Genomic DNA, 27171 nt, shown 5'->3' on the forward strand with positions numbered 1-27171 from the left:
CCTCCATAATTTGTGTCTTTTTTTCATTTTCTCGGTCTTGCAAAGCGCGGCATTTACATTTATTAATGTTATTGTAGTTTCATTTAAATTTGTTCAGTAGCTTTAGAACAAATAAACATACACGTTTATAATATTAGGATGCAATATGCACATATTAGTGGGATGTATAAAATATGAACATTCATATTTCCACATACATATAACAGTATGAATCAACACGTACGCTTTGTAAAATGTTCGTATGATTTTTTACCTCTTGCCAAACTATTGAAATGAAATTTCACCAGATTTTATTAAAACAAGTTAAATTCTAACCAAATATTTGTTTCAATCAGGCGTTACCGTTTCGGTTTCTGAATTTGTGTATCAAATAAAAAACTATCGGCACTATTGGAATGTAGTTATTGTTTGAAATATGATATTTATGGTCTTTTTTACCATTTTCAAAAAAATAAGGTTTGTCATTTAGCTCTTTCAAAGTTTTAGTATGATTAATATTTGATCACATCGTTAAGTTCTGAAAATCTCAAGTGGCTCGGAATCAGACTTCGTTGGAATACTCACATGCTTCACTAAACATTCTTGTTTCTCTTCTTTTTTAGCTTCACGCTGAATTCCGCACATAAATAGATAAACAGGGGGAACCTGGGAACGTAGTGTTTAGACACTTCCGTTATCCACACTCTGCCGAAATCAGCGCCGCATTATAAATGGTATTAAGAAGATGAAAGTCGATAAGAACTTATGGGTTAATCGGAAACGAGTGCTTGGATAGTATCTAAGAGGCACTGGTTCGAGTCTCGCTTCATTTAAATTTTTATAAGTTTTTTTCATCCATACTTCTCAGTGACTCAACTACTACTAAGATTTCGAAATTTCACCCCGAGGATTGAATTATTTTCAAGACATTTTAATTTCCTCGCTCTGGACGTAGCTCGGATAGAATGTGAAAAACGAAGAATATCTTAATACTAGGTTCTCTTCATTTGCCTACCCTTTTACATGGCCTGAAGCTGCTTCTTTATATCTCATACAAAATATACCCAAAAGAAGAAAAAAAATATAATGATCAATTTCTTAGGTAAGTAATTAAGGATAAAATAAAAATACAAATTAATTAAATAATATTTATTGACGACTAGCGTTTATTATTATAATTATTTACACTTTTATTTTTTTACTAAGGTAACATTTATATAATTCAACAACTTATTTCATATACATATGTACAAATGTTGTAAGTAACAAAATATATACCATAAGAACGCAATTATGGCTTAATTTAGTAGTATTTTACGGACGGTACCCACAAGTCACGAGTTCGAATAAGTAAATTTTGTGCTTGTAAATATTATCTACAAATAAATTATAATATTTATCTTATTCACTTATAAACAGTTTCAATGATTTGTAATCAATATAAATTTATTTTCAGTCTTTACTTATATTATAACTCATACATTGCGACTTTAGAGTTAAGATTATAATTATTTATAATGTATGTATCATAAATTTCTCTTTTGGCTAAAACATTGGTATAAAAATACACTACATACTACATATCGTAAAGATATAATAATAATTAAGAAGAAATTTATTAATATTTAAAGTTAACAAATCAAATGTAAAGCCAGGAGCGCAAGCGTTAGGCTGTAAGCGCGAGAGGTTGTCGGTTCGATTCCTACTCGAAGAAATGAAATATTATAACATTTTAATCACCTCGCTCTAGTAAGGAGGCAAAACGTGGCGTTGAGTTTCGCAACTCAAATGAAATGACTCCATAATTCGGCAGGAATTGTATTAACACTAGGTCCTCAGGTTCCCTCTGCCTACCCTACTATGCACAGTGCAGTGTGTAGTGCAGTAATAAAGTTTGTCTGTAAGTATAACTGCTGCTGCAACGAATATGATTGCTTTCATTTGAGCGTAATTGGGTTAAAATAGATTACTTATAATTTGGTTAAATATATTAATAGTGGGATTCAGAATAATGGATCCCGTTTTTGGGTAAAAGCCTCCTTCAGTTCTCCCCCACGTGTCGCTGTCCTTGCTAAATATTTATGGCGTATTATTTAAGTGGTTTAAGTAGAGTAGTTATCAGGAAAAAAGAGCATCTCATCATTATGTCTTTTCGTCAATCCAGTTTAATATAATAAGTCGGAAGAGTTTGTTTGTTTAAGCGCTAAGATCTCTGGATCTACTGGTCCCATTTACTTATTTTTGGTTTTATATGAAAGCTATATTCCTTAGGAAAGCTATATTACAATGTAAGTATTATTTTGAATTAAGTAACGAAATAGCAATAATAATAAACGCCATCGAATTGATTTAAGCGCGTGCGCTGAAAAAATAGCTAAATATACTCGTATGTTAGTACATTATATCACAAAAATAGTCTTTTTTGTTAGTTGTAAAAAATGTCATGAAGCAGCCACTGCTTGCACTCTCTCAGAATTATGAAAACCAGTTGTTTATGATTGAATGTGTCAATCTGTAAAAGTCATAACACTTTTGTGTGTTATGACATGATTTGGTGACATGCGGCCGAAGCCGCGGGTGGGCCGATAGTAAAATATAATTTTAATTGACTATAATATAATTTTAACCGACGTCTACTATATTACGATAAATATCTATTAAGTATTTCTTATATTAAGTAATTTTTAAACTAAAATACGCTATAGCTGTATATATTAATACAAGCCAGTATTGCACGGGCGTCTTTGTCTTCGGATGTCCTGTAACAAACATACATTAAAAAAATTTGAACAATCTGATTCTATGACAATGCTGTACAATGGACAAAAAAGCTATTTTATACGAGTATGATTATGATATTTTATAAGAGTTTGTTAAAATACGAGTACATGCTAATAACTTTAACGTTGACAATTCTGCCGTGTTTGAGTATAACTAAAACAAATGTATATTATTTAAATAAAAATATACATTTAGAAAAAAATATATGTAAAGCGCAGCGTTGAGTTCCGCCACTCAACAGATAATGCCTCCAAAATTCGGTGGAAAACTCTCTCTGCCTACATGCGGGGTAGCTGCTAGAAAAATATAATAAATAAATTTATATATTAAAACAGATTAATTACCACTATTTCCTGCAGAAAATACAGAAGTGCTTGCAGTAGTTGGAGGTGGATCTGAAAACAAAAAAAAATATTTTTAATGGAAGTAAAAATTATAACTTAGACTTATAACTTTGATTAACCCCACACAATGTCTCTAAAGGAAAGAATTAGTATCACATTTTAGATAAAAAGTGTTATCACTTAAAATTTCCCTAAAATAACTATATATTTCACAAATCTTAATAATGATTACTGTAGCAATGTACGCTAACATAAAAAAAAAAAACACTATTCCCAATACTGTACAAACGTAATTTGTTCGAGTAGATAAATGTTAATATGAATAATTTACGCGAACGCTAGCGATTACGGTATTTCAGCGTACACACTCGTCCATTCATTAAGCATGCACCAGTTAAAGAGACATGTTTTTATTCGGCTAAACTATTGTTTTTATCGAATTGTCAGTTGGGAGCTTTTTTATTTTGGAATACACTGTATTTTGAATTTACAGTGATCGGAACAAAAATACTGTACAATTTTTAAATAAGAGATTTTTTTGTTTCCGCAAAGTGTTATTGTATTGAAGTTAATGGCTGTTTCACAGCTTCACTCGGTATCCTGCATATGAAGGGTAGACGAAGAAAATCTAGTGGTGTGTTGCGGAACTCAAGGCTTTGTCTTGTTTCCAGAGCGAGAAAACTAAAATAATTCCATCCAATTAGAGCGAATCGAACCCATAACCAGCGTTTTTTACAGTCAGACATATTGCAATTCAAAATTAATTAGGAAAAAAGATTATAATATTGTCCGATCCGATATTATTCCAAATCTTGATTTCGATTTTTAAAAGAGAATGATTTTGTATTAACGTTATCACTATTTTATCAATAAAAATTCAAAATCTTTATTTAAATCTTACCTCTATAAAATATACCTCGTTTCCTACTATAATAATTGGCCAAAGGAACTTGCATGTCACACAACACTTCAACGGTGGGCGGCAGAGAGTCGATGGGCACTACTGCACTTGTAAGCGCTGTGTAACCGCCGTCTACAATCCTCACTGATGATTTCGCTTCGACCAACCTGAAAGAAAATAAACAAAAGGTTTTAGATATCTTTTGGATAATATTGCATAGTTTAAATAAATAAAAAAAATACGCTTTTCCTTCACCAAGAGCTAGAAGTGATACAGAATGTGTTTGGAGATTTAAATTCAGCTTAATCTTACTAAGATTTACAAGTACCTCTGAAGGTTTACAAGTACCTCTGAAGATTTTGCACTGTTCAGATCCTGGCTCCAGCATCAGATTAGCTCAATGGTATGGATTGAGGGTAATAGTCACAATGACACAATCGTTACAATGGAGTCGATTTCAAAAGATCGCGATTTTCCACGTGAATGTGACGGAAATGAACGCCGTTAAAGGATCTCTTTAATTAGGATCAAAAATAAAAACTAATAGTCTTTCCGTTTCCTTAATAATCGGAACTCGAACCAAATAATATTATTATTATAACTTCTAAGATGTCTCATACAAATTCTATTTTTCCATCTATTACAAGTGGTATCTAAATACCTATGGGACAAACTAAATCTGGTGCCGTGAATGCACCGTGTGCAGATGGCTGGGTTGTTAGCAAACTCCTGAGAAATATCCGAATTATTTAGTTGGGAACTCCAAGGTATTGGAAACATACGAATCAATATTACTATTTTAATCGCTATTCAATAATAGTTTATTTATTAACCGAATGTGTCTGAAGGAGTGTGATGTTTTTGAGTGTATATATGGATGTCCATTCTATTAGCTCAAACGATTTGACAGTTTTTGATATACGAGATTTCGTTAAACTCATCAAAATTATAGTGTATCTAGGATATATATATTTGCAGAATGGTGCTTGCAGTTAAATTACATTGAACGGCAGTCAAATATTTTTATTTCATAACTATTACATAGTTTTCAATAGATCTTTTATTTAATGTAGTTTTTTATGGGATAATGGTTACTTCTGTTGTTATTTTTCGCCTAGCCTAATAGATAAAGAGAAACTGTTAATCCAACACCAAAACTATAATTAAAAAAATATTAAAGTGTTGCAAAAACGAGAATAAATAACGTATATTTGACAAAAAGGAACATTCAAGTGAGCGCTCAGTAGTACTCGAGGACCGATTTGGGACGCCGCCGCCGCGCGAAGTTTTCCAAAGTCTACCAGCGGATTGTTAGAATAGATGAATATAAAACGAGATAAAACAATACTGAAAGTCATATTAGGATTTTATATAAGTTGGTTAGTTTAAGATGTATATTTTATGTTATATGTTTTTCTTATAAAATTATTTTAATAAAATTATAAAACAACTGTAATATATATTTTTTAATTATCGCATTGCAGTGGAACAGAGTTTTATGTTCCTAATGGAGGGATATTCGAATTTTTCCAGTAAAACTTAAAAACGGTGCTAAGTTCCGCCACTGAACATATAATGTTTCGTTATATGTCGTAATATTAATATAGGTACTTAATAAGCAAAAATTGTTTTTATAATGAACAAAAATGTACATAAATTGGCCGCCTCGTCCTCTAGGGCAAACGTCATAGCTTCAATATAGGTGTCTGGGGTGTAATTATTGTTGATTTATTATCTTTAATTCGGCATACATTTATTATATCGTGTTTTTTAATATTTTATTTTTATATTCCAATTTGTATATATGGTACTTTTAATATAGTTTGTACATTTTACTAGTAGCCTCCCGCTTTTTTGCCCACGTTGCCCACTTTTCACCCGATTTTTGAGACATTACGTATTGAGTGGTGGGATATGAAAATAATTTAAACAGGAAATTGAACCCACAACTATCACGTATTAATAAAATATACCTATTCAGAGGAATATATAAAATTAGTAGTATTTTTACCAAATGTTATCAAACTTTTATCAGTTCAGTGTCTTTTAACCTTGAGCTAAGACAATTAACTATACTTTTATTTAATTGAAATGATAATCTTTATAAAAAGTAACATATTTTGTTTTTACATTATATTTATTATTAAAAATTTCGGGAGAATGTTTGAGTGGAATTTGCGTCATGGTAATTGGAAATCTGTTAAACAAAGTGACGTGTTGTTCAATTTGCGCGAAATGACCTCAGGTAATAGTGTAGCCATGATATTTAACTTTTATTTGTTAGAAATCGGAAAAAAAACAAGATAAAAACACATATTGTCCATAGGTTTCTAAATTACTTGGAATGAAGTTCTACGTAATTGCAATAAGTGATAGGTATGTAAGTGAAAGTTAGTTAAAATATTCTTGAGGCTGCCACAGTATCTACCTGTAAACGCGTCGGTAGTGGGTTCAATTCCGACTCGATGGAGTGAATTATTTTCGTTTCTCATTAATAAATAAAGCAAGTGATACATTCACTAGTAGTTCATTCCAAAGTGCGGGGCAAGCGGCGCTGGTTTCACATAATGTCTCAAAATTCGATAGACAGTGGGCAACGGAATGTTTTAATCATAGATTCTGTCTGCCTACTCTGTTATAAGCGGCATAATATATGCTAAAAAGCAGAAACTTGTCATAAATCAACGTTCTCAGAATATATAAATAGGTAATTCCTAAAATTTCTAAAATATCAAACGAACTAAAAATAATTCAGAAAATGAAATATTATCAGTAGACGAGACTTTTGCTTATTTAAATATTCTTATTTCACTTTAAAAACCTGGATGAAAGAAAAAGTGCCTTTTTATTTACAAAAATAAACTGATGTCGCAAGATAAGAGGACAAAAGCTTGTCATTGTTCTATTAATATTGAATTTGTTTTTCACTGAGAGCCCTGAATGGTATATTTTGTATTAAAATAAAGGTAAAAATAAACAAGTAAAAAATAGCAGTTTTTCTACATAACTAAAGCCAACATTGACTGAAGAAACGTTGGGTTCAGCGACGTTACCACTTTAAAAATTACACCTTTCTTATTTCTCCGAGTTTATCTTAATTGTTTTAAAAAAAACAATCATTGCTATCTATACAATAATTTATTACTATGTATGCAATACTTTCTCAATTATCCACCTCTCCTCTCTTCCTCTTCCTCAGTCCAAGTCGTCTTCACATAAATTATGTACAAAAATTATTAAAAAAATATAAATTTTATCTGTTAACAATTTAGAAGTTCTAGGTGCTCAATAACGAAGCCAATGCGATTTTGATCTGAACGAATTCAAGCTTACAACTATATTTTTTTATACATTTTTTAGCGTCACGCTATATCCCGCAAAAGCAGGACAGACAGAGTCAACCTAGTGTTAAATCACTCCGTTCCTCACTTTCCGTTTAATTCTCGATACATTGTGTGTTAAAGGAAACTCAAAGCCGCGCTTTCACCAAATTACCAGTCAATTAATTCACTCGAGTAGGAATCCCACTTTTTATATGAACAACTTATGAATAATAATTAAATTTTCTATACAATTTATTATTATTATTTTTATAAACTCATGGTCGCCCCACAAATGTAGCTTAACTCATTATAATATCTCGTCGCGAGTCCTGATATTATATATCGTATGTTAATTACGTAGTAAGTGTGGGTGAGTTTTAATTACTTCGTGTAACAATTGATTAAATTTACTTGCGGTTTATTAATTTTTTGGTGTTGATTAACGATTACGTTTTATATTTATACTTTGTTTTTAATAATTGAATGTGTAAAATAAGATATAGAAGTGAGATTTAAAGGGATTTCAACCGACGTTTTTTATTAGTACAAATTTCTCTAAAACTATAACTCATGTCAATAATTAATTTCAATGAAGTATTATCTAATTTTGAAGAGTAGATTGTCCCCAAATTTGGTATTTTAATCAAAATTGGTTTAGTAATTTATAAGAAATGAGAATATACATATTTCTTGACAGCAATTTTATATTATTAGACTATTTTTATAATTTTAGTGCATGATTCAAGCTTGTACTACATACCTATTTCCCACTAATATGACTAGTTCTGGCCTCGGAAATACGCCTTCAACGGAGCAGATGATGTTCAAATAACCGTCACTAAGCCGGTCTTGGATCATATCGAATCTGGTCTCTGGAACTGAAATTAAATTGATTCTTGTTAGAAAATGTAAGAAAATTATATTTAATTTAATTTAAATGCTATGAATAGGTCGTCGAGTTGTGGTGGGACAGCGTGTCTAACGCTCGTGGATTGTGGATTCGATTCCATTTGGGGGAAATTTGTGTTACGGTACTTCTGGTTTCAATTTCTGAAGGAAAGCGGGAGAATGAAGTATTTTAACACTTGGATCTCTCTCCCTATCACGTTAAACAAGATAAAGTGTGAAACTAAATTTGAAACAAAAAAAGATTTTCTTTTGTTTTTACTAGACAAAGCCTCATATCATTTACTACATTATTTTTCGATTTTAAAACACTAGAAAATTATATGATAATCAGTGAACCGATTAATTATGCATGCACTGCTTGGTAATCATGAAGCTAACCGAAAACGTGAAAATTTTATTTGCGATGTAAATACAGGCGAAATGAGGGGAATATTTATCAAACATTAGTTCTGGTAGCTCTGGCTTATCAAGCTGTGACTGACTGAATTTATCTGTTGGGAGTGAATTCGAGATATTTCTTGTTGAGTGGTGGAGTTCAACGCCGCGTCATATTTTCTGAGGGCAGGAAAGTGAAAATGAAAAATACATCCAGTTTTGCTTCATTTTTCTTAATATGTCATTAGTAGTTTACGTGGCACAATTAGGTAAATGTGGACAGGACTCCTACTAAATATTTAGATTTTATGATAGAAATATGCACTATAAACTCTTTTGAATTTAAAATTGGACAATTTACATATAACATTTTAAATATTTACCCAAACACACTGCGTAAAGAGCTTTAATATATTTGTCTGGCGCAGTATGTAGGGTTATATCACTAGTAAATCTAGTGTTAAACTCTACATATTATTGTTAATTTTAGAGATTATGAATTAAAATGTTAAATCTGATGTGTAATTTTTCAATTTTTATTAAAATCTAATGACATGCATATATTCCAATTAAATACATTTAAATATTTTCCAATTTCACTACAATTTTTTTAATATACTATTTCTACTTTAAAAGCCAAACAAACGCATCGACAGTGTAATAGGGTCATAAAATTTTATATGATCCATCATTTAGTACCAAATATCAACAAAGCCAGTGTAATATATAGGTTTAATGTAAATGTCGTCAAATTTCAGTATTGGTATTGGTACGAGGTATGTTCCAGCAACAACATCCAACGGTTGGGGAACACGCAAACTGTAATGGATACCCGCAGGTGAAACGTGGATGTGGATTTCATTGGAAGAGTCTTTGTTAGCTTGTTTCTAATGTGAAGAGTGATCTGTAATATTTTTTAAGCTTCACACTGGAGAATAAAAATAAAGAATAGAAAGAATTTTGATTAATTTGATTTTTTTTTGTATTTTTTAATGTTCTTCAGTGAGAAAACTTGAGAAGGTACATTCTTTAATGTTAAAAGTATAATATAATATACTGTAACACAATAAAAAATCTAAATGTTTATAACGAAGTTTATCAAGGATGTTATCAAATCTGATAGTTGTAGATTCTTTCTACGCTTGAAAATTATTTCCAAATCAAAATTGGACGCAAAATGGACAGAAAGATAAGACACTCTCTTGTCACTGTAGATTCCCTGCAACTACCCTGCTCTGCGGGACAACAGCGTGGAACTGCTATTTCTCAATAAAATATATTTTTCTATCTTTTACATTTTCAGAAAAGATACAAATAACGTATCTAGAGAAACATTTTTCTGATCGCTTCAAATATTGATGGATTTTATAGTATAAGCAAAACGGTCATTTGTATTCCATTAGCTATCGTTTCCTTGTTTTAGTTTGATGCTTCGCTTCACGTTCTTTTATCTTCGTTGTAGGTACCTACAGTGGCTCGCTTTTATTTAATTATAAGCAAGCCCTTTCCGTTCCGTTCCTATGTTTTGTGAGTGCTTTGGCAATTTGAATTTCATTTTAAATGTTTTATTCAGATTCCATTGATTTATTAATTCCTTTATAACGGCATTGTCTGGAAGGCGAAATATTATTAGCATTTGTATAGCTAATATTGGATATAATAAATGTTATATGAAATATGTTTTTTTTTGTCTTCTCTCATTACGATCCTACTTTATTTTGGAGACATTGCGTGTTGAGTGGCGAAACACAACAATTTTGATCATAAAATTCTAAATAAATCTCTTATAAAAATAAAAATAAATTAAAGATATATTTATACTTATGTAATGATATTACAAAGATGAATATTTTTTTCAGTTTTTTATTTTTTAAGACATGTTATGCTCAATTTTAACAACATCTTCGTAAAATAAACACAACTTCAATGTTTTTTTTTATATTATTTTTTATAAATACAAATTCCTTCTCTATCTACCATATTCCATCCACACGGCACCCTAGTTAGCGCTCCAGTCAAATACTATTTGGTCGATAGTCAAAGTTGCACAAAGTAATTTCCGATTCGTCTCAGCTCACAAAGCATACTGTTGCGGTGTTGGGTGCACGAGTACTTAACAACACGTTCACTTTACAATGTTCTATTATTTATTCATTCTGGTTATAGTTTGGAGTGGTTGGTGATTGATTTGTTGTTTAGTTTTGATTGATAGTGGTTTTTTTGGTTTTTTTGTTGGTTTTTGTGGAGATTATGATTAATAATGCTATTGGTATAATTGAAAAGTTGAAGAGGGAAAGTGAGATGGTTTATGAACGAATTTCATTTGGATATATGCTTAAATTTAAGACATTTTTAATCTTTTCTATTTTTTACTTTTGTATTGACACATATTTGTGGGATGTCCCAGAGTAGTTCTTAATGAAGTTTCTAGTCCCTAGTGAGTAGAACTTAGTGTTAAGATACGTCGTTCTCCATATACTGTGCAGATTTAAAAATATTGCGTGTTAAATAGCGTAACTCAATATCGCATTTTGCCTCGATAAAAAATATGAAATATTTGTTAGTGGAAATTGAACCCATAACTGGCTCTGGCCCTGACTGGTCTAAAAAAGGAAAGCAATATATTCTGAATCAAGTAATCCTTATAGTACTTACCAAATATAGTCATAGGGCGTGTCCTCTCGTCCTCTGAGAGGAATGTCGAAACCACGCAAGTATAGTTTCCTGTCAGCTCCGTCCCGGGGGAGAGGATGCGTAACGCTCGGTGCTGTTTGTAAGGGTTTTGTGATACCTTATATGAGAGGTCTAGCTGTGGAATTGTTATAGAAAGTTAGTAGAGAAGTATTTTTTTAGAGAAATCGTCGTGGTTTAGTGGCACAAGCGAGTGGCTGTTATCGTGACGGTTGTGGATTGCAACTCGGGTGAATAATATTTTGTACATCCTCGCTTTGGTAATAACGAAAATCGTAACGTTTAGTTCCCTCACTCAATGATATTTGTTTAAACCCATGAGTAGTATTAGCACTTTTAAATACCACCGGCTCAGAAAGCAGTAAAGTAAAGTAAAAGTAAAATATTCTTTATTGCACACCAAATAATTAATTACAAGTATGTTTATAATGATACAAGAAACAGCACAATAGGCGGCCTTATTGCTAAGCCAGCAATCTCTCCCAGGCAACCTTTGGATAGAGGAGAGCATTATTATTAAATTAGGAGGGGTGTACTAAATAAATCTGAGTACTAAATAAAATATAAGTAGTTCTGTTGAGAAGAGCGGAAAAGAAACTCAAGAGTTGTTTTCAATATCGAAGTTGCATTAAATAATTCATATTTTCTTACTTTATTATTATCATTACCTCACTCTGGTAACAAGGCAAAGCGTGTTGTTGAGTTCCGCAAATCAACACGCAATACCTTGAGAATGGTGGAAAAGGGGGAACGGAAGTGTGTTAATGGGAATGGAGTGTCTTAACATTAGGTTCTCATATTTCCCTTGCCTATACCGCTATGTACGGGATACAGCGAGAAGATAAAAAGAAAAAAAATAATTACTTTATTCCTTAATAAGCCCAAAGCTTGTGGTTTTTGCGGCGGTATCCACTGGTACACTGGATGTGACCTGTCCATGAAGAACCATTTCACAACGAGCCCTGTCACGTTGTCAGTACTGTAGTCGCAGTCCAATGTGATTGCATCTTTAATACCGTACTGGAGGACTTCCGGCACCCGTATGTTGGTTATGCGGACGGAATCAATACCTAGAACAAAATCATGTGTTAAAGTTGATCAGTAGTAATATAAAAAAAGCGGAAATGTTTGTTTGTATGCGTTAATCTCAGGAACTATTAGTTTGTAATGAAAAAAAAAATAATTCGAAATCACATGTTGTGGGTTCGGTTCCCAGACGAGGAAATGAAATATTAAATATTTTCATTTTCTCGCTTTGATGTCGAGGCAGTAGCGCAGTGCAATGCTTCCAGAATTCAACAAAAAATGGGAAACGGATTCTGATTTGGAAACGACGATTGTGAGTTTGATGCCCACTCGAGGGAATTAACTATTTTCATTTTCTCACTCTGGCAATAAGAAAAAGCTCTGCGTTATGCTCTACCATTCAACAAGAAAAATTGGATGCCAAGATGGGAAACTATTACCTTTCACATACGGAATACAGCGTGAAATAAAAAATAACAAAAAACGCTTTCTAGAACAAGTTTTATAAAATAAAAAACCTCAAATTATAAAATAAACAATTATTAACTCTCCAAACACGATATAATTACTTCAGTTATTCAAATTGATGTCATATTACTCGTCACTCGAGGGAGATCAAAATTACTGGGGGAAAAGAAAAGAAAAGAAAAGAAAAAGAAAAAATTATAATAATACAGCAGATCAACAAAGTAATAGATTATTCATCCTGTGGGTATTTACTTAGCTTTGACGGTTGATTTTAATAAATGTCAAGGTATTTTTTTTCTCATTGTTGCCGGTATTTTAGAATCGCTTGGGGGTAGGAAATTCATTGCTGTGGAAAGGCAATTAGCTGTCGATATTATGTTGGTATGATTAATATACTTTTTCTGTAAATTATATTTCTTTTTAACACGGGTTTTAAGTTAGTTTTGAAGTATAATGTAATTTGTAACTTTGGAATTATGTAGGTAATAATATCTTAAGGAAATAGATTTGGCCCACTTGTAATTATGTGAAACTTGGTAGTTATACGTAGTTAAGGACAAGACAATTAAATAATATAGTATCTTCGAGCCGGTCTTATGATAGAGCCAAAACCTGTGTAGCACTTTTCAGAGGTTACTAGTAAATAAAGTCTAAGCTCATATAACTTATAGCCCCGAACACATTCACTTGTAGCATTTTCGTAGCACTTGTAGCATTTAGTTTTTGTAAAATCTTTACGCCTTTCTCCGCATAACAGAGTATTCAAAAATAATCTTAGTGTCACGACACTTCGTCCTGCACGTACCACTTGAGAGCTCTCATTTATATCTATATCTTATCTTTTAAGAATTGGAATCGCAATAGCACGATAGTAACTCCGATGGTCATTATAAAGTATTCAAAGTTGCAAAACACCGGTCCACCACTACTGTATACTTTAACAAGCTTTGGAATAATTAATGTAGTTTCAAACTTCAAAAATATAAATTTCTTATTGCGCGTGTCCTTTTTTTCTGTTTCGTTGTAAATTATACAAGTTATTTTAATTTTAAATCATTTTGTACTAAAACGTTATATGATATTTTAAGGCCTCATGGCGCAGCGGGACAATGTGACAACTCAACAGGGAATGTCTCGAAAATTACGCTGAAAATGGGGAACCGAATGTCTTAACAATTTGTCCCTCAATTTTTTTCCCTTTTTTCCCTTTTTTTCCCTCCTGTTTGTGGGATAAACATATTATAGAAAAATCTGTTGAAATATAAAATTTGGCTAAATTTATTAAATCCCACAAACACTTGCTGTAATTTATTAATTTATTTTGATATCTCATATTTTATTCTACTCGTAACATTGCAACATAACCTACTTAAATTAAAGAAAACAACAACTAATATCAAATAACTTCAGTCATTCATTCATAAATAAAAGAACTAAAACCATATTTATAAAGAACGAAAGACCAAATTCTCTCATTCAATCATTCACACCTGTCCATTTAAATCGCTTGTTAAACCTCCTATTTTTCTTCTAACAATCTGACAGGCGAGTGAAGGCGCTATGAGGGAAACATTAGGCGTCCTTTTTGAAATTGTCGATTTGACCTCCTTTACCAAGTGGCTGAGTGGATTAAAAGTTTTTGTTTATAATGTGTATATTTTTAGAAATATTATTTGAAATCGCTTATTGTGAATTAGAATATATTTGAATATTTTTAATTATTAAATTATTTTAATTAAATATTTTTTTAAATTAAATATGTAACTCTTGACTTAAGGCCACAAACGAGTGACTCTAATAGTGACAGGTCGTGGGTTCGATTTCCACTCGAGGAAATTAATTATTTTATATTTTCATTTCTTCGCCCTGGTGTCGAGGAATACTGCGTGTATCTGAATAAATTAATAATAATAATATAACTCAATTTAAGTTTCTCTTTATTATCAGAACTAGCAGTCATGCTCAATAACTTAGTTAATATCCGTGTGATGTGAGATAGCCTCTATACTCGGTTCCACGCGTTTAGTTACGCTTCTGTACGTTTTGTAGTAAAACTATTGCACATTTCCCGTATAATGTTATATGTAGAATAAGGTTTATTTAAAAAAAACTATAAGTTCTCATGAAAAAAAATAGTTGCTCTGTGGTAACAAGGTAAAGCGCGGTGTTAACCGTCGCCACTCACTCAATGTGTTGAAGATTGAATATGGTAACAGTTAGGCAACGGTATCCTCGTATCGCCATATCTTTTAACTAGAATAGAATAGAATAGAATGGAATTATAATATTGGAAATATTTTAATTTTTTTTATCTAATTATTACATAGTGCGACGTGATTTATTATTAGATTGACTCTATAATTGTGCGTTTTCCCGGACGTGAAAATAAATAAAATATAATTGATATTTTCCTGAGTGGGAATCGAACTCACTACCGTCACGCTTACAATCGCACGCTTGTACCTGTGCCATGAGAATTTCATGGTAGATAGATAAAAAAAAAACCTTTTTGCACACAAAGCTGAAATAAAGGAAAATATATAAAAATCTTAAAATAAATACAGACCGTTCAAAGGCGGTCTTATTACTAATAGCAGTCTCTGACAGACAACCATTGAAGACAGGAATTTAGTCTTAAGAGATACCGGATATGCAAATATAGATCGTTTAAAAGTTAAAAATTAAATGATATATGAAAAAAAATGAAGTCATCGTAGGGTACAGGGGCACAAGGCAACCGTCGCGTATATAGTCATATACGCGACGGTTGTGTGTTCGATTCCGAAGCAAAAGTACGGCGTTCAGTTCCGCCACCCAAAACGCAATTTGGGGAACGGAGTCTCTTACCACTAGTTTCTCAGGTTCTCCCTGCCTACTCTGCTATCCGCAGTATAGAGGGGACGCTGGAAAAATATATATTTATAAAATTAATCATTATTATTTGTAAGTAAGTAATACAAGTAAGTATAAAAATATTTATGCAGTTAGGTGTCCCAAGTGTGCCATTACGGCATACATTAAATTATGTATAATATGCACAGAAGTATGCAATAGTAGTCTATGGTTTTCAAACTCGCGTTGTCTAGATATTGCACCGGTACCAGTCGCTTCAGTGATCACCCCACGTCACAGGTTATAAGCACGATATTTATATTTTTTAAATATTTTTATCTATATTTTTAAAAAATATTGTCTGTAGACACAAATGTTTTATAGCAGGATAGGCAGAGGGTACCTAGTTGTAAGGCACTCCGTTCTCTACTTTCCACCGAATTCTGTAGGCATTAGGTACGTGTTGAGTGGCAGAACTGAACGCCGCGCTTTGCCTCGACACCAGAGCAAATAAATGAAAAATGTAAATGTATAAGTAACAAAATATTCTTTTTTCTTTTGAGATACGGAACCCTAAAAACGAAGCAAGCAGGAATTTATGCACCTTAATGACTGACACGTGTGGGTGCGGAACAAAAAATTGTCGTAAGATCATAAGGCGATACACTTAATGATTTTGTCAGAGTGAGATAAAAATACCTAAGAAATTTATTAGCATAGTATTTCAGTTTATATATATTATTTTTGCCTATTTTAGAAAAAAAAAACATAAATATATCATATTATTTTCAACTGTACATGTATGTACTTGTCTTAGTGTTACTTATAACAAAGTTATTTTTGGTGGGATGATTTTTTAGCACTATATTTAATTAATTTTACGTAGGTTCCCCTTTAAAATGCAGATTGAAGCTCTCTTCTGCCCGAGTTTCCACAAGTTAACCTTTAACTATGGACGTGATTTTTTTATAACACACATATGGACGTCGGGTCTGTCAGACCAGTGTATTTATTGGTCATATTCCGTCTGTTTTTTAAAGGAAGAAGACAATTTTATGTTTTAGTTTACATGAATAGCCTCAAATCAAACAAAATCAATATAAATAAAATCGCTTTTTATTAAACTTTACGCATCACAACGATTTAAGTAACTTAAAGTCACAATTTCAGTCTTTGGCCACATGGGATGACTCTTAAGAAAATAACACTATAAAAAAAGACAGATAATAAAATAAATATTTTTTTTACAAAATATAAAGTCTAACAATTAAAAAATAAAAGAAATTACATCTTATGTTATAAAATAAAAATTTTGACAACACCTCAAGATAAGGTACAATTGAACATCGATACACAATGGCTTTCAACATTGTTGGCTAACAGGACGATTGCAGTCAACATAAGTATGTGTTGTCTTGCTATATACCTTATGGGGGCAAAGTATACATATTTTTCAAGAACCCAAAACTATTTTTTTAGCTTCATGTTCAATAAATGATAGATCAGATCGCGAAACGCGAGTCAAAGTCATTCTCAATTCTTAGAGTAGTTTAGTATACGAAACGCGTCTTTTTATTTGATAAAGTGCTATTTTCTTTATAAAATGTCGTCGTCCAATTCTTTTGTTTGATGTTGATTATAAAGTACCGATATATTTGTCCCGGACGTGCTTGGTCGATCATTTTTTTCCATTTTATCATAAAAATTAAAAAAATTGAATCTTTTTTAGGTAAATAATATTTATATTACTAAGATATATAACAAATAATGCAAAATAATATATGATATATAACAATAAAAACATTTGAATACAAATAATACAATTAAAATATTAAAGTATATTTTGTAATATTATAAAAATATATGGAGTTTTGAAATCATTATGTATGGGAAACATGGACGTCGGGTCTGACAGACCCAGGTCCCGTTTTGAAAGTCAAATACTTACGTGTTTTGAACCCAGAGACACAACCACTGCTATCTACATTCATTTTGGCATTAATACGAAAGGTACTGAGCGACTCAGTGGCGGAGGTCACCGAGAAGTGGCCGATTTGTAGAATTTGTAGACCTATATGGGTCTGTGAGACCCGACGTCCATACTTAAAGGTTAAGTATTTTCCTTCTCAGCATGACATCTTATCAATATCTTATACTTATCAAAATTAAAGATATGCACAGCGTAAGGTCAACGCATCCACACATACGCCACTTTAGATGTGTGCGTATGATATAGAGCACGTGCTCGCGTGCCGTGTCGGCGCGTGCGCAACGTTCCGCGTCGGCAACCGGTTTGTGCAATATGTTGAGACGTTATACCAGCTGTTGTTTGAAGAAAGTTTTTTGTAGTTTAAGGTTTTGTTATAGATTAATTTCAAGGATAGTTTTTATATATTATTGAATAGAATTCTTGCTTACACCACAGAATCATGGTCCGTACCTTTCTTTTAAACAAGTGTTAAAACTCTCCGTTATTCGCTTTCCGTTCGAAGTCGAGATACTACTTGTTTACATGCAAAACTCAACACCGCACTTTGTCTTACTCTGAGCGAACGTTATTCAAGTTCTTGAGTGCAGATCGCAACGAACGCACAATCATCGTATTCGACGTTATTCCACTATGTATATATACTCAGAATTTCATAAACAAAATAAAAACGGGAGAGAAATATAACACTATGAACACTTTATGTAGGTACATATGTATATGAAAAAACAGCGCGTGCTACATCCTGTTCGTAAAGGCTGAAGGCGCTGAAGTGTGACGACTTGCAGGTGAACAAAAGGATCGTAAGAACCGTTTATGAGTTCTTCTTCATAGTTTATGTACTATAGATTAAATTGCATTCTAGGAAGTATTTTTTGTAGCTTAGAGTTATGAATACTTATGGGGACACGCTTTTATGTTTAAATAAACAAAGTATTCTTAATGTATTTTTTTTTGGTATATCTATTTTTTTAGCTTTAAACTGTATTCCTTATATAGCAGAGGGAACCTGGCAACCTAGTGTTAAGAAACTCCGTTTTTCATATTTAACAAGGCAGGCGACGAGGCATTGACTTCCGCCACCCAACACGTAATGGCTCCAGAATTCAGCGGAAAGTGGGTTTTACATTGTTACAATAAAGAAATGTGCTAAAATACTCCTATAATATAATTATACTTAATTCATAATAATTAAACGCAGTAATATTATACCAGATATTATTATAATTAGGGTAGCTTCAATTACTTTCAATAATAAACGCTAAGAGTATCATGAAGTTTTTAATTTAGGTCACATTGTTAATGATACAAAAGATTATTGTTAATAATCTGTAGAGCGAGCTGGGAATTAACTTTTTATCCTATATCTTATAAAACAAAGTCGCTTTTCGTGTCTGTCTGAACTTTCTAACTCTTCTTCTTCTAAACCACCCAACGGATTTTTATGCGGTTTTCACCATTAGGTCGAGTATTTCTTAGGGAAGGTTTATATATAGTTTATATATATTTATTATTTGTACATTCTTATGTAAATTAACATAAATACGATAAATGTGTCTAAAGTCCTACCCATTGAGACACTTTCGCGCATGCGCTGCTTTAATAGTAAGTACTACATGATAATAATGTACTGGAGTATTGTTCCTCTTAATAAGATCTACAAAAAAGTCCGCGACGGCATATTTTTATCTTTTAAGGATAACGTGTAGTGATCATATTTCTGTCTAAAAATAGTAATTTCAATATATTTTTTATTGTGAGGGATATTATTCCATAATGGTATTAATCCTTATCCTTTAAAATACTTTACTAATTTTCTACGTTAAACGAAGATAAAATTTGCTTTTTACAATATTTCGAAATTGTGAATAGTTTTACAGAAAAACGCATTTAATTGTTGACACATCACGCCGTTCACACATCAGCTGTATCGAGTCAAGTTTCACTTATCCCTTACTCTCAGCATATAAATAAGTATATTAGTTACGTTGGCCATTTAATGTAGATCAAAACTGTCTTTTACTGTTTTTTCATTTTAATAAGTACTTTAGAAGTTGTTACAATATCAAAACATCCTTGCTGCGAAACGCGCCCCGCGACGTTTTGCTTATGCAAGCGCGTCATGAGCAGTTATCGGTGGTTCAGTGGTAGAAAGCTCGCCTGCCACGCGGGCGGCCCGGCTTCGATTCTCGACCAATGCATTCTATTTAATTTTCCTCACAGGCAGCCACGTAGTGCTTGCTTTTCATCAGGGACAGAATACCCTCTTCAGCATTAACCACAAGCTCGAAAAAAAAACCCGCCCGCTATAGAGGCATAGCAACGAAGATTTAGATGCGTTTGCACGTATTGGATAATTGGAGTTGAATGTATTATTTCAGCGCGATATATTTGGTTTCATATTTTTTGTAGTAGTTATTAGTAAGAAGGCTTTTGTTTATAATTTCGTCCGTTTAAAAATAGTCATATAACTATCTAAAAATAGTCATTTAAATATATTTTAATAAGTACTTGAAAAGATTAGTCGCACAGATTTAAAATTACGGTACCTACTAAAAAATCCTTGCTGTGTATAACAGTTGAAAAATCCTTATTGAAACTACGAAAATGCGGGTTGCATTAGAGTTTAATTAATTTTCACATTATCTTAAGTTTACCTATTATCTAAAATCCTTTATATACACCAAGACTATAAGTTACATATAATAAAGCTTTATTTTATCAGAAAAAAATGTTTGCAAAACTATACGTATTTTCAAAAATACACCATGATTTGATCCCACTACCCTTCTTATAAGAAACTTTTGTTATACGATAGGTGACAGGCGCGTCAAATAATTTCTAATGTCTAATTTTAATTGAAACTACGAAAATGCGGGTTGCATTAGAGTTTAATTAATTTTCACATTATCTTAAGTGCTTAACATACATTACATGAATAACTCAGTAGTAAAAGCGGGCGAAGCCGCAAGGGGGTCGCTAGTGTTACGATATATCTCACATATTGTATGAGGCACCTCTTTAGGTTTTTGCTTGCACAGTCGGCGCTCGCAACCATTAAGTAGAATTTTTTTTAGAGATTTTTGTAGAGATGTTTATAATTTTTTTTTATTTGAAATTGTATTCTAAATGTAGTAGGGTAGAAAAAGGGTACCTAGGAACCTAATATTAAGACTGATCAGAAAGAACAGAAGACCTTAATATATACTTATATAGAGATAATAAGTAAAAGTCTAGACTTTTGGAATACATAATCCATTGTATGTAAATATATAATCATTTCCCCAAATGAAAATTAAACCTAGGACTATCTTACACACAGACGTTGTCTAACTTAGCAACGACGGCCTAAAATCAAATCAATTACACTTATACTAAATTCCGAACATACCAAATAAATAGGTATCTGGGACATAATATCTCTGATTCTTCAAATATTTACTTGCAACGACAAAAAATAAAATATTATTCTTCCATTATTTCAAATTATTAATTTATATTGTATTTATCCGGGAGTGCTTCCTATAAAATTTGGAGATGGCTGTCTCAGGAATGAGCGATGAAAGTGACTCGATGTTAATAACTCAGTACTCCGATGTCACTTTGCTGCTGAATTTTTGACGTTACTGCGTCCCAAAACTTTTCTTTGGGAAAGCTATGACCTGCTTCAATATTAAAGTAATTTTAAATGTTTCTGCAACTTGTGTTAGGAAAATATTGTGACTCAAAATTGAAATTTATAAAAAACAGCTTTACGCTTTTTTTGCGTGGTTCAAGGTAGGCGGAGAGAACTAGTCACTACATTCTCTAATTTTTGCTGAAATTGGGAGATATTGTTGGTAAAGTTGAGTTGAGAGGAATAAAAATAGAAAATAAAGTATTTGTTCATTAGATTTCTATTTTTCATCATATATACCTATTGGGCATTGGGCGAGCCTGAAGGTATTAGTGGTGAAATTCTATTTATTATTATTATTATTTATTTATTTTATTAATACCATTTTACAATATATAAAAAAGTTAAACTATGTCCTGCAAAACTCTTTGTGAGTTTGACTGCAGGATCCCGAGTCTCTATACATATGATTTAACGATTCAACGGCGTGCTTTGCCTCGTTACCAGATCAAGAGAATTAAATTAACATTAAATATACATTTCAAGTCCTCAATTGCAAATCAAACCCACAACCTATCAGGACAACAATCACTCGCAGGCTTCTTCCCCTTCAGCACGACTGACCTCATTTTAATTGATTACTAAGCGACATTTTGATTATATGTTTTGGAGCTTCTATATTTTTCTTTTCCTTTTTTCTTCCCAATTAATTCTTAGAAAGTGAAGCTGTAGAAAAAACTAATGTCAATACAATTTCACGTGAAATTACTTCCCAATTTTGTATTGCTGGGATAAAATGACGAAATTCTTGGATCTCACATAGGTTTGGGTGACAATGATTTATCATTTATGGAGAATTACTCTCAGTTGAGCGCCACCGCGGTAAGGCGCGTTTCAAATATTTACCTCTACTATTATTGATACTCGATATCGAATACGTAAACGACTCAAGATTTTTATTTCTAAATTCTGGAAAAGGCGTTTAAGTAAGAAGGCGTTATCGTAAGTCAAGATTATATGAAAAAATAACTAATCAAACCAAGTGACTTAGGTTACCATACAAATGGAATTTTTCTAACACCTTCATTTTTCTATTCTATAGCTTGTGGATTTGAACCCATTACCAATAAAATAAATCATCTCAACTGTGTCATAAAGAAGTAATTTTTTTTCGTCACAATTGTATATCAGCAAAAAACATTACACGTTAGTCACTACAGTACTGAACGTTTAATCTATCATATTTAACACGACAAACTAATGGTAAAGTATGAGAAATTCAATTATTTTTCACGTTATTCGTTCATCTCGGGATTTAGCGAAAATGAATTTTTCGTTCAGTCTACGCACCTACGAGTATGTGATTTGTTTGGTGAGCTATAACTTAAGAAATAGTGTAAAATAACATTATTATTTTTTTTAGCTCCACGCCTCGGTCAAGTAGGATAGTCAGAGGGCACTTTGTGTTAAGAAATTCCGTTACCATTAAGACACTTCCGTTACCCAATTTCCTTAGTAATAGGGCAAAGCGCAACGTTGAGTTCCGTCACTCAATATATAAAGTCTCCAGTATTCGGCGAAGGGAATGAAGTTTACACTAGGTTTCTAAGTTCCTTCGGCCTACTCTGCTATGTGCGATATACAGGTGAATATAAATAAAAATGTAGACAATGAAATTTTTTGAGGCACGCCGTATGCCGTACATAATAAGGTAGGTAACGTGAAACCTGGGAACCTAGGGCTAAGACCTAAGGCACTTCCGTTCCCCACTTTCCGCTAAGTTCTCAAATCAAAGAGATTTAACAATCGTGCAAATGACCATGACATTTCTAGTGATTCAAATCTACTAGCACTATGTTCCTTTAACACAAAACTAAACTAAAACTAAAAAAATACCTTATATTTATAATACAAACTAGTATGCATTTTGTCATTTCATATTAACCATAATCTTTTAATATAGAAACTGTTTGAACGCTAAAGTTGCGGTGGAGGTTGCATTGAACTCGGCTCATAAGGCTTCCCAATATCCCAAGTAATTTCCGTTTTAATCATTCCTCTTCTGTATTGCACCGCCAGTGTGACAAAGGCGAGTAAATATTAATAATATGTTGTATACAAAATGTCGGTTATTATATAATAATATCGATTAGTTATTAGTTTTAGTGTGGCTATACTGACTATATGCGAGGAGGATGGGTTCTATTTTTTCTCACATAGCTTGATAGATAGGTAGGATCTAGTGTTAAAACACTCCGCTCTCTACTTTTTGCCTAATATTCGAGATATTAACTATTGAGTGGTAAATGTATTGCCCCGAGTAGATATTGAACCCCACAGCCTTCGCGTTTACGATCAGACGCTACCCGACTGCGTCACGACGGCCTTATATTTTTTATGCCCATTATAAATAATTTATTTTATCGTTTAATAATATGATATTTTTTGCGTAAAAGCTGGTGGTTTTTCATAATTTAATATTATACAAAATAAAACTAAAAAGGAAAAAGTCAAAGGCTTAGCTATACTGTAAATAACATGATGTAAAGACAGAATCACACCCTGAGGAGACCTAGCGGAAAATGGAGTTGTATGAAACAACTTTAAGATTATAGAGATGTCTCATAATAAAGTAGGGCGTTCGTAGCTCAGTGGGATAACGTCCCACTTTCAATGTGATGATTGTACTTTCAATTCCCACTCGGGGGATGGAATATTTTCAAATGTCATGTTGAATTCCCCCAGTCGGTATAGCCGTTCTCATTAAGAAACTTCAATTCCCCGAAGCCATTTTCCATCGAATTATGGAAACATTGCGTGTTGAGTAGCGGAACACAACGTTGCACTTTTCTTACTTAATATAAATTTCTTACTTAATATCACGAGTAATAATTTATTGCCAGAATACCAAACGAACCCACTTACAGTCAAATGCTCTACCGCTCCACCAATAGAGCCATATATATGACAAATAACTATCGATTACGCAACAAATGAATGTATTTACATATTAATTCCGTCCGTCTGTCTATCGGGTATAATCTTAACCGTTAGGGATGCCCGTATTGTGCATATAAATTAGATATAGTGGATGAATTTTGATGAGTCTAGAAAGTCAATGGGTGCTTGTTTTGGTTAATATAATTGTGTAATCTATATTTCTATACTGATATTGTGAAACTGATAAGTTTGTTTTGTTCAACACGCTAATCTTAGGAACTTCTGGCTCCAATTGATTTTTATTTGTATTGAAGAGTATATTATTATCGCAGAAGACTCGCTATTTTATACGATGTTAATTCTATTCGTCAAGTCAGCCCTTTTCCTTGGCCACTTCAACGTGAAAACGTGGCATATTGTGTCAAACACAACTCTTAACTACAAATCTTAACTAGAATCATCCGTTTTATCACAATTTAAATTAGTCATATCGAACAATTGGATATTAGAGGATTAAATAATTATTGGGGCCATCGTAGCCCAGGCGAATAGTTAATGTAATAAAATTTATTGAAGTTTATTTTTAACGAACTTAAAGCTAATTATTTTATAAGAGACCAATTCTAGCCATCGCGTTTTTTATATAAAGCTTTATATCAAACTATAAACTCCATAGAATAACTATTGTAATAATTATTAGAATAGATAAATAAGGAAACCCGCATTATTAAATAAATTTTACTAACCGTGACGTAACGTTAATCTATTGACCAAATTGATTTTAGCCACCTATTTTAGTCATTCACGTTCTTAATTTTGTTATTCACTGCATTTTTAAGAAAATATTGAAATTATCTTTATTGCTTCGCTCATGTAAAACAAAGAGTTGTATTTAGTTTCCATATAGGATGGTAACATTTCGAATTCTGGCTAAAGGAAAAGACGCTTGACACAATGTCTTATGACAATGTCTTATTTATCTACGCTGTCTAGTTATTAAAACGCCTTTTTGCATCGCCGAGATTTAAAATATAGGAATACTTACAAATAACAATATCACACTATATTTATGATAGAAAAATAGCTTGTAAAAATAACTTATAAGTAACAAGACAAAGTGTGCCGTAGAGCCTCATCACTCAACATGCGTTGTCTCGATATTTGAGTGGGAACAGTATCTTAACACTATGTTCCCATGCTATACGCGCAATACAGCGTGAAGCTAATAAATATATTGTTCATTTCAAGTTATTATTTTTTCATTACTTTTTAAAATGATACTAAACCATGATTGTAAGTCAATGGTCTTTTATTATAGAATCGAATGTGCAATATAGTTAGTTACAAGGCGTCATTTAGTTGTCAAGTAGGTAATTTTAAATGAGCTTGAATGCGCTTATCGTGTATCATTTAATATTTAAATCGATGGCAAGAGAAAAAAGTTATTTTTGTATTTAAAACATTGTTTATAGTAAAATATTGTATTATATTAGTCTTGGTATCTGTATGTATGTATTTGCTCCCATAGTCCAAACTAAATATATTTAGTTGTGCATAATATATGACACATTCTAAGCCCGATAGTTTTCTGCAATAAATGCACTATCTAAACAAAGGTCCTGAGATTTGCGCGTTCAAACAAACAAACGTTTCTACTTTATTTATTAATCAAGTATTATAGTATCGAGTTATCTATTAAACTTAATATTTCTACTTATATTATCCTTTAAATTAGTAAAAGAGAATGAAATATCAAAGGTTAACGTCAACATTGCATCATAATGTTGGTATTTTCGCTGAAAAGAAAACTGTTTTTAGGCTTATTATAACTAATAAAAAAACCCTATATTTATATAAATAACTCTATACTTATTAAAATTGTCACTATAATATAAATTTAACAGAGAAACATAAACCAAAACCCTACATGACCGTGGAAAGGTACTAATAACGAGCTTTCCAATAATGACAAGAAAAAACATGCGCAAGAGTTGATAATTTGATTAGATCGTGCAATTAAAAGTATAAAAATATACATTTCGTAAAAAACTAAAAATATATTTTTAATTAACATTATGAATTAAAAAAAATATACTTACATGGCAAAAGTATAGTAAAACTGAAAATCCACCACATTTTAATAGTTATATTAGTATATCACAAGCATATATCACAATAAAGAAACTTAATATCACAAACGCCCAAACGTGTTGCAGGTTCGAATCCGCACAAGTAACTAACCTTACTTTACTAGCTTTCGTCTGGACGCATCGATGTGTGACGACCATCGTTGTTATAGGGGGATGCGCATTCTTCATTTGGCGCGAATGTGAATTTTATAATCTGATCTGTATGGATTTTTAAATTGTTTTTAGTACAAATATCATTTCAGAACTACAATCAATTTATTAATACTTTGTTTTTTTTTTGTTATTTTTTTAACGAGATTAGTTTCTTCTGAATGTGATATGAGAATGGATAATTCCGCTTGCATTATCCATTCTTCATTAAAAGTTTTCTCTGCTGCTGTTTTTTTTTATAAAATATATTTAAATAGCTCCACGCTTTACTCCAAACATAACAATGTAATAAGAGAGAATTTAGTGCCAAAACACTCCAATTTCCGCTTTCCGCTCGAATTCTAGATATTGTGTGTTAAGAAAAGGAACTCAACGCCGCCTTTAATAGAGATTTAACAAACCAGCTTGATGTAAACACATAATTGTAAGTTTGTAGAGATATATAGTAACAAAAATTTTATATAATTAAAATAAGATCTAATATTTATTGTAATATATTATAAGTAGATCATACCATATGAGGTCATATTAAGTGAATCAAAACAACGAACGTCAGTCAATGAACGCGCTACCAATAATTAATATTTATTGGTAGCGCGTTCGGCGCGTTTAACTCTTTATTATTGCCATACTCTTTTTATATGCGAATTTGAAAGTATTGTTTCTATTTTAAATATTTTTTTTAGCTCCACGCTGTAT

The 27171-nt window shown here is 32.0% G+C and overlaps 1 protein-coding gene across 1 annotated transcript; it reads right to left on the minus strand.

The window, feature by feature from the left end:
* Positions 1-1113: 1113 nt before the first annotated feature.
* Positions 1114-26417, minus strand: LOC146529802 (uncharacterized). The gene is made up of 7 exons (XM_085200729.1): positions 26272-26417; positions 12168-12373; positions 11268-11421; positions 8089-8206; positions 4006-4172; positions 3105-3155; positions 1114-2738 (listed from the first exon to the last, which is right to left on the minus strand). Exons 1-7 carry the CDS (start codon positions 26306-26308, stop codon positions 2653-2655), a joined length of 819 nt encoding a protein of 272 aa, XP_085056855.1. The 5' UTR covers positions 26309-26417; the 3' UTR covers positions 1114-2652.
* Positions 26418-27171: the final 754 nt, after the last annotated feature.

This window comes from Heliconius melpomene, chromosome 17 (genome assembly GCF_056956725.1).
Source record: "Heliconius melpomene rosina isolate 202511_hmr_F chromosome 17, ASM5695672v1, whole genome shotgun sequence".
Lineage (NCBI taxonomy): Eukaryota > Metazoa > Arthropoda > Insecta > Lepidoptera > Nymphalidae > Heliconius > Heliconius melpomene.